The sequence below is a fragment of the Dromaius novaehollandiae genome, chromosome 5 (genome assembly GCF_036370855.1).
Source record: "Dromaius novaehollandiae isolate bDroNov1 chromosome 5, bDroNov1.hap1, whole genome shotgun sequence".
In the NCBI taxonomy this organism is placed as follows: Eukaryota; Metazoa; Chordata; class Aves; order Casuariiformes; family Dromaiidae; genus Dromaius; species Dromaius novaehollandiae.
Genome location: NC_088102.1, coordinates 72,555,085 through 72,567,575, shown reverse-complemented (window position 1 = coordinate 72,567,575; position 12,491 = coordinate 72,555,085). Strand labels below are relative to the sequence as shown.

Sequence of the window (12,491 nt, the reverse complement as noted above, 5' to 3'; positions counted from 1 at the left end):
CTGTTGCGAGGCTCAGGAGATGAGCTGATTCCTCAGGAGGGTGGCCCGGCTAAGCTGGCCTGAGCTCCAGTGAAAAAGGGCACATAGAGGAGGAGGAAGGGAGGAGGAGCTTTGCCAACAAGGTCTCCCTGGTTGCTGTGCTTAGGGAAAGGGCTCAGGCAGGAGAGGAGGGTCCAGCAGTGCATGAGAATCAAGCTTGCCTGCAAGAACTCTCTTATCATGTGTGCTCTGTATTTCTGTTTGTACGCTAAAGCAAGAGGAAGCACAGTCAGCTTGAAATGGAGCTCGATTTCTTAGGAGCTCCTCATCAATAGGACTACTCTAACAGCACTCCAATGCTGTGTGACACCTGTTTGACACCATGGTTAAGGAGAACTGCCAAAAGCTGAGGAAGGGCTGGTGTGGAGCCAGCCTCAGGAAATGTGGGAGGAATGGAGGGATGTCGTCCAATCAGGCAAGGATGGGGCTGAGAAGGTCAAGGCCCATTTGGCTCCTACGATGCTTAAGGGATGGAAGCACGTCACACGGGGAAAGGCTGGGAGAACTGGGCCTGTTCATGGTGGAGAAGGGAAGCCTGTGGGGGAATCTTTATCAGTGGGCATGAATATCTGCAGGGAGGGTGTCAAGAGCTTTTCAGTGGTGCCCAGCGATAGGATGAGAGGCAACGGGCACAACCTGAAACCCAGGAAGTTCCGTCTGCCCAGCAGGATAAGCTTCTTTCCTGTGAGGGTGATGGAGCCCGGGAACAGGTTTCCTGGGGAGGTCGTGGAGTCTCCATCTTTGGAGGCATTGCAGAGGCGTCTGGATAGGGTCCTGGGCGATGGGCTTTAGATGACCCTCATGGGCAGGGGCATTGGCCGCGATGATCTCCAGAGGTCCCTTCCAACCTCTGCCGTTGTGTGCTTCTGTGCTTCCGTGAACACAAGGCAGAGTGGAGAGCAGAGTCAGTCATGCCACGCTGTCAGCCCTGTGCAGATGCATTTAATCCTCAGCCCAAGGCAAAAGGATCTGGAAAGCTCTGGCCACTTCAAGGCCTTCCTGACACAAAGAGCTTCTTTACCCTGTGCGGCATTGGCCTGAGGTTGCACTGCCACTGCCAAGCTGCCAGGCCCTACTCCCTGCTAGTGCAGGTGCTGGTGCAGAACTGGGAGGGCAGAGGGAGACAGTGCCTGGGATGGTTCAGTCCAGCCTGCACCTGTGTTCCCCCCTCTCCCCGTATGGCCTGTTTCTCCCCACTGACTGCAGTGGGAACATGAGATGATGCCACTTCTGGTCTGTGCCCTTTTCAGGTCCGGTGAATCAGGCACAGCCCCAGCCCTGCCCCCTTGTTTCCCTCCCGCACAATGTCTGGAAGTGTGGCTGCTTCAGCATCTGCAGTAGGTAGCTAGGTGGACTGGGGAGTCAAGGGGACCTGTGCTCGTGGCTGGCTGTACCAGCAAAGCAGTTCAGCCCAGAAATGCCTTGCAGGTCTCTCAGGCCTCCTCTAAGCTGTGGCAGCAGCACCCACCCAAGGGCAGGGGAATTCCCAGCACCTCGCTCCACCTCAGAATGGACCCTCCATCCAACATCCTGGAGTCTTCTGCCTGGGCAGGGACGAGGGTGGCCAGCACCTGTCCACAGTTGCATCACAGCTGCTGGGAATCCCTCTCTGCCCAGGCAAGCTCAGCTGCCACGTGGGGACATTTTTCCCAGCTGCAGCACAACAGACAGCTCCTGTGCCCCAGTGTGGGGATTTTCCCACTGTGTACAGACAGCAGGGACGAGGTGCAGATCAGCAGCTGAGTCAGGGCTCTCGCAGGACACATCCTACCTTGGCTGCAAAGCTCAGTGCATAGCCACTTGCTTCCCTAGTTGAAAGAGTAGCAGGTCACAGCAACAGAAGCTGTCGGGAAGTGGACTAGTGGCAGGGGCTTGTCAGACCTCAGCATTCCGGTATGGGCTGCGTACAAATGCCAGCAGGCCTTGCAAAGAGGAAAGAGTGGGTTAGAAAGCTCATGCAGCATATGCACTGACCACATAGACCTTCTGTGTTTAACTGGTGGGACAATCACGGGAGGTATCAAAGCTGTGAGCTGATTATAGAGATGGAAGTGCAGCAGTTGGGAAGCCAGAGAGGGATATTTAGTATTGAGAGACGTGCATTCAGCTTTCTTCCCAGGCCCGCTTTGTGCACCTTGTGGGTGATGCCTGCAATCACGGACACAAACCGCGTGCCTTGCTGTCTTGGATGGGGCCAATGCTTGGTGGCAGGCAGGAAGGCAGGCCGTGGACTCCCTTCAAAGCACCCCCATCCGTAATGGCACCATCCTCCCCCACCAGTATGACAGCAGCAAAATTCCCTTCTTCCCTTGAGTGCAGCCAGTTCCTGCTACGTTTCTTCCTTTAATCCCAATGTGTTCAATCTTTCAATAGTGCAAGAAAAGAAGAACTGCTAAAATGACCCCAGGTATTCACTGCCACCTAAGACTGCAGGGCATGGTCCACCTCGATGGTGACACACTGACCCAGGCCCACAGCATCCGACCTCAGGGAGCCTGCACGGCCACAGCCTTACTGCCATGCCCACTCCCTGCCCCTGGCTTTCACTGTCCTGGGGCTTCGAGGGGAAAGAGGCAGAAGGTATCCAAAGCCTGACAGCTCACGGGATTTGCCACACTGGCCTCCAAGCAGCCCTGGTGCACCCAGAGCTGTGCAGGCGAGAGAGGGACACTGTGGTTGTCCTGTCTCAGTGTCTGCTCAGGTGAACCATATCTGTGTTTCAGTGCTTTCCAGCGCTGAATCAGGGAACGGGAGCCAGGGTTAAGCACATGGGAGGAGTCCCACAGGGCCCACACAAACCATTCTGACCCAAGCCAGGCTCTGTGCCGGCTCTTGTTTGGGCAGAAGGTCACAGGGGCCTTGAGCTCTCATTTCTGGTTTCTCTTTAGCTCGGGGGTGCACAAGTCTAGAGAGTTCAACTCCGTACTTGCATCCCACTAGGACACCACAGGGCCTGCTTGCTGTCTGAGCAAAAGGCATTGGCCATGCAGGGTCCCAGGTGGCTCGTGAGTCCATGCAGGCTGTGCCTGTCAAAAAATACCCAGACTGTGAAGGCCAGGGAAGCGAGTGCAAGTGCTGGCTCCAGGCAGAGGCACTCCTGGTCCAGCCCAGATGGAAGAGTCCAAGTAGGGGCAATGACAGAGCTTGGAAATCAAGTGTGCTGCACTCCCTGCTGTAGTGGGGCTGATTTCTTTCCAGTTGAGGTAGAAAACATAGTCAAACTGTGTATAAAGGACTGCTCCTGCCCACTCCACGGTGATCTTCCTCCTTGTCATTGTCTTTCCCATCTCCATAGCTCCCAGCAGCACAGTGGTGTGTGGTGCTTGTCCTTCTTCATGAGGTTGAAACAGCCGTGCCATAGTAACAGCAGCGTTGGCTTGCTTGTTGCCTGTGGCTGCATGTGTGTGGCTTACACTTGTGGTTTCCTGAACTACTCTTAGAGTACTGCAATGCCAGGGGACATCTGTTTGACACCATGGTTAAGGAGAACTGCCAAAAGCTGAGGCAGGGCTTGTGTGGAGCCAGCCTCAAGAAACTGGAGAGGAATAGAGGGATGTTGTCCGAGTAGGCAGAGCTGGGGCTCAGAAGGCCTACGCTGAGGCCCCTTTGGAGTTTAATGTGTTGAGGGATGTGAAGGAGAGCAAGCAGGGCTTCCTTAAATCCATCAATAACCAAAGGAGGAGAAGGGAAGTTGTGGGCCCACTGCTGACCAGGGCAGGGGCCCCAGTGACAAAGCATACGGAAAAGGCAGAGATCCTGAATGCTGCTTTGCTGCAGTCTTTCCCATGAAGACTGGCCCTCTGCACATCCCAGGCCCTGGAGAGCAGGGAGAAAGCCTCAAGAGAGGACGACTTTTCCTCGGTGGAGGAGGATGGACTTAGGGATCACTGAAGCAAACTGGACATCCACAAGTCCATGAGCCCTCATGGCATGCCCCCAGGGGTGCTGACGAGCTGGCCAAGGTGCTTGCTAGGCCCCTCTCAGTCCTCTTTGGAAGGTGCTGGAGATCAGGAGAGGTGCCTGAGGCCTGGAAGAGAGCCAATGCCACTCCAATCTTCCAAGAGGGCAAGAAGCAGGGTGCAGGGAAGTACACGCTGGGCAGCCTCACCTCGATCCCTGCCAAGGTGATGGAGCAGCTCATCCTGGACACCACTGACAAGCATGGGGAGGCTAAGAAAGTGATCCAGAGTAGCAAGCTTGGATTCCCAAAGGGGGAAATCGTACTTAACCAGCATGAGAGCCTTCTAGGATGGGACGCCTGGCTGGGTAGATGAGGGGAGAGCAAGGCAAGTTGTCTCCCTTGACTTGAGCAAGGCTTTGGACACTGTCTCCCATCACATCCTCACAGGCAAGCTGAGGAAGTGTGGGTTAGATGGGCAGACAGTGAGGTGGCTTAAAACTGGCTGTCTGGCAGAGCTCAGAGGGTTGTGATGAGCAGCACAAAGTCTCGTTGGAGGCCTGTAGCTAGCGGTGTCTGCCAGGGGTCCATGCTGGGTCCAGTATTGTTCATCTTATTCTTCAGTGACGTGGATGAAGGGACAGAGTACACCCACAGCAAGTGTGCTGATGATCCAAGGGTGATCCTGAGAGGAGTGTCAGATACCCCAGAGTGCTGTGCTGCCCTTCCGAGGGAGCTCGACAGTCTGGGGAGATGGGCAGAGGGGAACCTCATGAAGCTGAATCAAGGGAAGTGCAGAGGCCTGCCCCTGGGGAGGAATACCCGCTGCAGCAGTAGAGGGTGGTGGCTGACCTGCTGGAAAGCAGCCGTGCAGAGAAGGACCTGGGAGGCCTGGTGGACAACAAGTTGACTGTGCCCGAAACCCTCACCTTGGGGCCGAGGCTCCAAACATTTTTTAATTTTTTTAATAGAAGAGAGAGAAATGCACAGTGGAAGCACAAACTCAGGCAGCGCCTGGAGGGCTGCACGGGAGGGATGATGGAGACACATCTCCATGGTGCCCATAGTCCCTGGCCGGCCCGAGTGGGCCGTTAATGAGACAGACGATGCCTGCTGTGGCTGGCCTGTGGCTCATGGGTGCAGAGCTCCATGGCACCGTGTGTGTCCTCAGGGATTGCCACAGCACGGCTCCGCCGTGCTCAGAGCAACGTCCCGGGGCTGCTGACACCAACATCGTCGTAGCCCATGTCTCGGGGCGCTGAAGCTGGTGCATCTGTTGTGGCTCCCGGCAGCTCCGGGTGGCGCAGCGAGGGCCGGCTCCCCGCTGCAGACAGCATGGCCGGTGCCTCTAGGGGGCATTTCATCCCCCGGCTGCCATGTCCAGGCCAGTGGTCCCCGCCATGCCCAGGCACCACCCACTGCCGCAGTAGAGCACGGGGGAGCCACCTCTCCCGGCGGGATGGCACAGCGCTGGGAACGGCAGTGCTGCTGTGCGGGCTGCGGCACCTCTTAAACCTTCCAGCACCGTGACCTCGGAGACATCTCCGTCGCTCGACCCTGGAGAAGCGGCCTCTCCCGGGTGCAGCACGGCCGAAGCATCGTCATACCCGTCCAGGGGGCCATGCCTGGGCAGGGCAGGGGTGTCTGCGACAGACGGGGCAGTGAAATGAAGGCCAGGGCAGGGGTCGCGTTGTGCCAGCCCCCACTGGCCATGGAGCTGCGGGTGCCGACATGGGGGCCAGGCCTACTGCATGGGGCTGCCAGCTCTCGAATGGAGCCAGCAGCCCAGAGGCTCATCCCCAGCCACGAGTGTCGGCCCAGAAAATAACCGAGGGCCACGTGGCCATGCTGCACAGGCACTATGTGAGGCCCCTGCTGGCACTGGCTGCAGCACGAGGGCTGCACTTCTGGGCACGTTGCAGCACGGCCCTGCACTCCGGCCCCGTACCTGCTGCTGTCGCGGGGCTGCTGACCTCCACGCTGTCGCTGGTGTAATACGGCAGCTTCGTCACTGTGCCCTCCGACACAGAGCCTGGAGGATGGGGCGTTAGGAGAGGCTGCCCAGTCCCACGGCCTGGCCAGCACCCTGGGCAGGACAGCCTCACCGCACAGCGGGGACTGTGAGGGGCCAGGATACAGCCCTGCACTGCAGCTCCCCGTGGCCAGCACATGGCTGGGCTCCCAGCACAGCTGCTGCAGCGGGTGTGTGGGGGCCTCAGCGCAGAGACCTCCCTCCCCTGGAAGAGGCGCCGGGCTGGGCTGGCCTCTTCCCACGGGAGTCAGGGTGTACGCACCTGAGCCACTGGGCACCTCCTGGTACTCTGGCGTCAGAGTGTAGTCAAGCTCCTCATAGACGGCCTCAGAGATTGTGTCCCCAGCTCTGCCAGGACCTGGAAAGCAAGGGCAGCCATAACCCCAGGCCGTGAGCACAGCACATGGGATGGTGGGGGTCACCAGCTGTGCCCCCGATATCCCTGTGGCCCAGCTCCACTGCTGTGCCCCATCTGCCGAGTGGCTCTGGTGCCCCTGCCTGGCCCTCGTGCTGCGCCAGGTCCTGCCGTCGCTTGGCACTGGCCTCCTGGCCTCCAACGCTGCACCTGCCCCCAGCCTGTGCAGCCGGGCCACCCCATGGCCGGGCAGTCCCGGGAGCCATCAGCAGCCCCAGCCCTGACTGGCTCTGCCATAGCGCCTCGTCCTGGTAGATTCAGCCCCGGAGAACCCCGGTGCGACCCACCTCTGTGCCGAGCCATGGCGCGCCATGCCTGCATGGCGAGGGCCCCCAGGGCCAGGCAGAGCAGAGTGCCCAGGACGATGCAGAGGATGGTGGGCACCGGCATGGCCCCAGCACCCCCCGCGGGGCTCCTGTGGGCACCTGTGAGGACACCAAAACACGGCAGAGCTGGAGGGATGTCGGGAACCCTGTCCCATCCTGCATCACTGTGGACCCACAAGAGGATGCAGGGGAGCAGCTTGAGGGACAGGGAGGCCAAGGAGGGCACCCCTGTGCCTGGGGGGACTGCGTGCAGCTCAGGGCAGTGCTCGGCAGCTGCGCCAGCTGGAGGATCCCTGGGGCCACCACGCTGCCCTGCGCAGGCAGAGCTACCTGTGCAGGCTGCGCCGTCTGGGCATCCAGTTGCCCTGGCTGGCGTGGGAGTCACTCTCATGCCTCCAGGGTCCCTGTCGCACGTGACGTGGGTATCGCCAGGGGAGGCGCAGGGCTGCAGCTGCCAGGGTGCCGAGGGGCAGTGCCAGAGGGAGTCGGCCCCCAGCTCACACTGCACCCAGGCCAGCCACGCGGGGCCTGAGCCCTGTGTGGTTGCCGGAGCAGATGCCAGCCGGCCCATGGCTCTGCAGCCCAGCTGCTGGCACACCATGGCAGCTGTGGCAGGGCTGGTGCCATTGGCGCACACACTGCCCCACGTCCCATTGTAGAAGACCTCCAGGCACCCGGTGCAGCCGCTGTCACCCGCCAGCCGCAGGACTGTGAGCTCTGCAAGGGGGCAGCATGGGGAGGCACAGCTCAGGCGGGCGTGGGCCGACACCCCCACTGTCCTGGCCACTCCGCCCACCTCCCCGGGGCACCAAGAGAAGCACCCCAAGCAGAGGACACGCTGCAGCAGTGGGGCAAAGGTGCCGTCTGGCTTCCCGTACTGCCCAGGGTGTGGGGAGCTGGTCAGGGAGGCCGGTGGGGAGGGCTGGCACCACGGCCGGTCCCACAGCCCCGCTCTCCCTGGCCCCGGTGGACCATGGCGCTGACCTGAGCAAACGGCTGCTGCGCCAGCACCCTGCTTGCAACCACGCTGCCCCAGGGCCAGGGCCAGGGCCAGGGCCGGGCAGTCCCAGAGTGTCGCCTCGGTCCTGGAGCACCTGCCGGCGCCCAGCCACACTGGCCCCGAGCCCCGGCCATAGCGGGCGGAGCCGGGCACTGCCAGGGCCTCACCACAGCCCAGCTGGCGGCAGACGACGGTGGCGTCCCAGAGGTCCCAGGTGTCCTCGCAGACGTGGCTCCAGGTCCTCTGCACGTAGACCTCCACTCTCCCAGCACAGCGCCCAGGGCCGCTCGCCAGCCGCACCCGCCGGCTCCCTGCAGCCAGAGACAGCCCGGGATGGGGCAGCCGCTCGGTCCCCCGCGTCCCTTCCCAGCACACTCACCCGAACACACAACCACCGCTTCCTCGGCATGGCCCGGTGGCATGGTGCTGTGCAGCGTGGCATTGCACTGGGCCAGGAGAGCCTCTGTGCCTGTGCACGGGAGCCCGCTCAGCCCCAGGGGACTCGAGCCTGGCTGCAGCACTGGGGCGGTGTAGGCCTTCTGCACCGTGCCGCACTGGAGCTGCCGGCACACCACGCTGGCACTGCTGGCGTCCTACTGCTGAGCCAGGACTCAGCACCAGGCCCCACCCAGGGACACCTCCAGGTGCCCATCACAGCGGCTCTCCCCATCCACCAGCCGCAGGGGTTCAGTGCCACCTGTCCCCACACAGAGGGGAGATGTCCTGAGGCACTGTGGGGACCGTGGGGTGCCAAGGAGTCCCACAGGATGCTGGGGGACAGCATGGCCCCACTGTCCTCCTCCTGCCCGTGTGCCTGCTGCCCTGTGTGTGGGCTCAGCCCTCCTCCTGCCCTGACATGGCGCTGCTTCCCCAGATGGGCCCTGTGCCCCACAGCTCCTGGTGGCAGTGAGAAGGAGGGGCACCCCTCCATTTGGGGTGCTGGGTCCCCTCCCCACAGCAGGCCCTCCTGTCTGACACCACCTGCTCCACATGCACCTGAGCAATTGACTGCGGCAGTGCGGCCCAGCGAGCAGGCAGGGGTCCCCAGCACCGTGGCAGGGCACTCTCCCAGGTGGGACTTGGTCCCGCTGCAGTGAAATGTGTCCTGCCACAGTGGGCCGCTCCCTGTCCCAAAATACACTCTGCGAGGCACAGAGGCTGCAAAGCCGCAGCCGAGGTGGTGGCAGAGCACCTGGGCGTCGGGCATGTCCCAGCCGGCATCGCAGAGGGAGCCCCAGGTGCCACGTGCCTCCAGCTCCACCCGCCCTGTGCACTCTGTGCTGCCGTTCACCAGCCTGAAGCCTGTGTAGGCTGGGAGGGAGAAAGGGTGCTGGAGATGAAGGCTTATGTCCCCTGCTCTGCAATGGTGGGGGCATGCAGGCATGGCAGCCCTCTGCCTCCCACACCCCGCTGCCTTCTCGTGCCCCTAGGGACTGCCACAAGCCAGCCCGCAGCCTCCCTGCCCTGTCCCTGCCCAGGGCACCCCTGTCCCTGCTGCCCGTCTCCCCCGCCTCCCGCTGCAGCCGCTGTCCCGTGCCCTGCTCTCTTACGGGAGCAGATGATGGCAGCGTCACTGGTGTGGGTGCAGCCCTGGCCATGGGGCAGCCTGCGGGCGCAGGCAGACAGGAGGGATTCGTTGCCTGCACACTCAAAGCCCCCGTCCCAGATGGGCCCAGCTCCTGCCCCAAAGCGTGCCGCCCCAGTGATGGCCAGAGCTGCTCCACAGCCCAGCTCCTTGCAGATGACATGGACGGTGTTGAGGTCCACGTGGGCTTCACAGAGGGTGGCCCAGGCTCGGCCCTGCCTGTCCTCCACGCGGCCCAAGCAGGCACCGTCTCCGCCAACCAGCCGCACAAACCCTGCCGGAGGAGAGAGTCTGGGATCTCTTGGGGGTCCCTGGGACACGCTGGGGGGTTGTGGAGGGGCTGCCACCAGAGCCATGGTGCTGGCACAGACGGCCCCAATTGCGAGACAGCCTGGGCCGTGACCACCACAGCTCTTACCTTGGCAGACCACGCCAACATCCCAGTCATGGGGGCCAGTGTATGGCCCCCACCCTTGGACAGTGCATTCCCAGAGGGCAGACTCATCCCCACAACAGTCAACTCGAACGAGATGAATTGGTCCAGACCCTTTCCCAAAGTGGCTCCAGGCATGGGCGCTTTTGGCCGAGCCACAGCCCAGCTGCTGACACACCACCTTGGCGTCCTCCATGTCCCATCCATCATCTGCCACTGTCCCCCACTGGCCCCGCAGCTTCACCTCCACTCTGCCTGCGCAGGGACCACCTCCATTCACCAGCCTCAGCTCCACGGCATCTGCATTAGAGGTGCCCTCAGGGCATGAGTGTGGTGCACTGCAGCCCACTCCTGCACCCCATCTGTGCCCAGGGAGTCCCCATTGGGAAGTCCCTGGTAATGGCCATGCCAGCTCCCAACCGTGAGCAGCCAAGGGGCTGCACCACAGTACGGTCACCCAAACCCTCACCTGAGCACGTCACCCCAACATCTGTGTCATGGCCACAGTAGTGCTGGCCCCAGCCGAAGTGGGGGCAGTAGTGGAGCGCTGTCTCAGTGCCACGGCATAAGAAGGGCTGCAGCCAAATCCGGCCAGTCCCAGCCCCAAATGGGGTGTACGGGGAGGCCCTGGCCACGGTGCCGCATCCCAGCTGCCTGCAGACCACGGAGGCCCCACGGACATCCCAGTCGAAGTCATAGCTGCACACGGTGCCCCACTGGCCCTCGTGCTTCACCTCCACCCGACTGGCACAGCGGCTGCCTCCGTTAACCAGTCGCAGCTCCCCGGTGCCTGTGGGTGCCCATGTGGGACCACAAAGGAGGACATGGAGTCCCAGCATGGTGCCACAGGCACCTGGCACAGCCTGCCCTGCCAGGCTGGCTGGGGGACTCTGTCCCACAGCTGTTCCCTGCCCTGATGGCCTCCACTCCCCACTGCGGGCCTGGCTTTTGGGTCCCGATGTATGGCTGTTGGGGGGGAAAGCCTCGGCGCACTGCAGGACATTCTCCTGAATGTCCGGCACCCGATGCAAGGTGAACACAGCAGAGGACATGTCCTGCCACATGTGCTCAGTGTTTGGCCCCACGGGCATAAGCCCTGTCCCCAGCGCAGCGCAGGCACCGCGAGTCCCCGAGGGCTGCCTGGGTGGGGTGTCTCCACTGGTGTCCCTAGGAAGCCCTCCCAGCAGGTCACGCACAGACCCATGGGGGCCACCCCAGCCCCACGGTGGCCTCCCCAACCCCAGGGCTGCCTCCCACTCTCGGCATAAGGGCAGGCAGCTCCAGCCCCGGGGAGCCCACAGGCACTCACCCCTGCAGAGTTGCACGCACAGCAGCAGCCCCAGTGCGCTGGCAAGGAGCTGGCTGGTAGTGGCCATCCCAAACACCTCCTGCCCCACAGTGCAGCCCCCAGCACCCGCTCTCCTCCTGGGCCACCAGAGACTGCTGTGGTGGGGGGGGCAATATATAGGCAGAAGCGCAGGCTCCGCTGCCAGGGGAGCCAATCAACGGCATTAGGCACCTTTTGAGACGTTATCAGGAGGGTTATCTCCCATCTGACGGAGCCCCAGCCTCCAATAACCTTCTCCATCCCCGTGCATGCCCATATATGCGTCTCGGCTCCACTTCTGGCATCATGCGCTCCCCACCAGTGGGTGGGTGCCTGCTTGGCTGTCCCCGTGGGGAGCCTGATGATGATCTGAGCAGAGCTCCCTGCCTGGGTGCTGCAGTGGGTGCAGGGTGTGTGGGCCCTTCCTATGCCTGATCCCGCATGGGTCTGGGTGTGTCACACTGTGCCAGGGAGTGTGGCAAGAGCCCTTCCTTGACAGGGACTGTCCTGTGCTGGGGGCAGCATCTGCTGCAGGCTCCTTGCTGCTGTGGGGCTGACCTCTGGCACCAGGTCCCTCCGCACTGCAGTCCTCCACATGGGGCAGGCACTGGGGCTGGCTCTGGGCTAGAAAGCTCCAGGGCAGCACCAAGTCAAGCCCAGCCCCAGGCTCCATGGCACATTGGCAGGAGGGCCTGGGCCCCTCACAGTGGCCTGTGGGCAGATGGAGGCGCTGCCCAGTTGCCTGCAGGTGTGTGTCCTTCAGCCTGTGAGCCCCCACACAGCCACGCTCGCCCCATACAAGGCAACGATGGGGCTCGGAATGTCAAGGCCCATTTGGCTCCTATGATGCTTAAGAGATGGGAGCATCTGTCACATGAGGAAAGGCTGGGAGAACTGGGCCTGTTCATGGTGGAGAAGGGAAGCCTGTGGGGGAATCTTTATCAGTGGGCATAAATATCTGAAGGGGGGGTGTCAAGAGCTTTTCAGTGGTGCCCAGCGATAGGATGAGAGGCAACGGGCACAACCTGAAACCCAGGAAGTTCCGTCTGCCCAGCAGGAAAAACTTCTTTCCTGTGAGTGTGACGGAGCCCGGGAACAGGTTGCCCGGGGAGGTTGTGGAGTCTCCATTTTTGGAGGCATTGCAGAGGCGTCTGGATAGGGTCCTGGGCGATGGGCTTTAGATGACCCTCATGGACAGGGGCATTGGCCTCGATGATCTCCAGAGGTCCCTTCCAACCTCTGCCGTTGTGTGCTTCTGTGCTTCCGTGAACACAAGGCAGAGTGGAGAGCAGAGTCAGTCATGCCACGCTGTCAGCCCTGTGCAGATGCATTTAATCCTCAGCCCAAGGCAAAAGGATCTGGAAAGCTCTGGCCACTTCAAGGCCTTCCTGACACAAAGAGCTTCTTTACCCTGTGCGGCATTGGCCTGAGGTTGC

At 61.9% G+C, this 12,491-nt stretch overlaps 1 protein-coding gene across 1 annotated transcript; it reads right to left on the bottom strand.

The window, feature by feature from the left end:
• Window positions 1-5,136: 5,136 nt before the first annotated feature.
• LOC135328615 (scavenger receptor cysteine-rich type 1 protein M130-like) lies at window positions 5,137-11,065 on the bottom strand (the record flags this gene model as incomplete). The annotated part of the gene is given in 13 exon segments (XM_064513495.1): window positions 5,137-5,261; window positions 5,444-5,581; window positions 5,886-5,969; window positions 6,232-6,327; window positions 6,672-6,809; window positions 7,041-7,418; window positions 7,683-8,021; window positions 8,090-8,407; window positions 8,707-9,021; window positions 9,261-9,569; window positions 9,714-10,028; window positions 10,198-10,518; window positions 11,038-11,065. Coding segments are annotated over 13 exon segments (2,904 nt in total), but the record flags the coding sequence as incomplete, so codon positions are not given.
• Window positions 11,066-12,491: the final 1,426 nt, after the last annotated feature.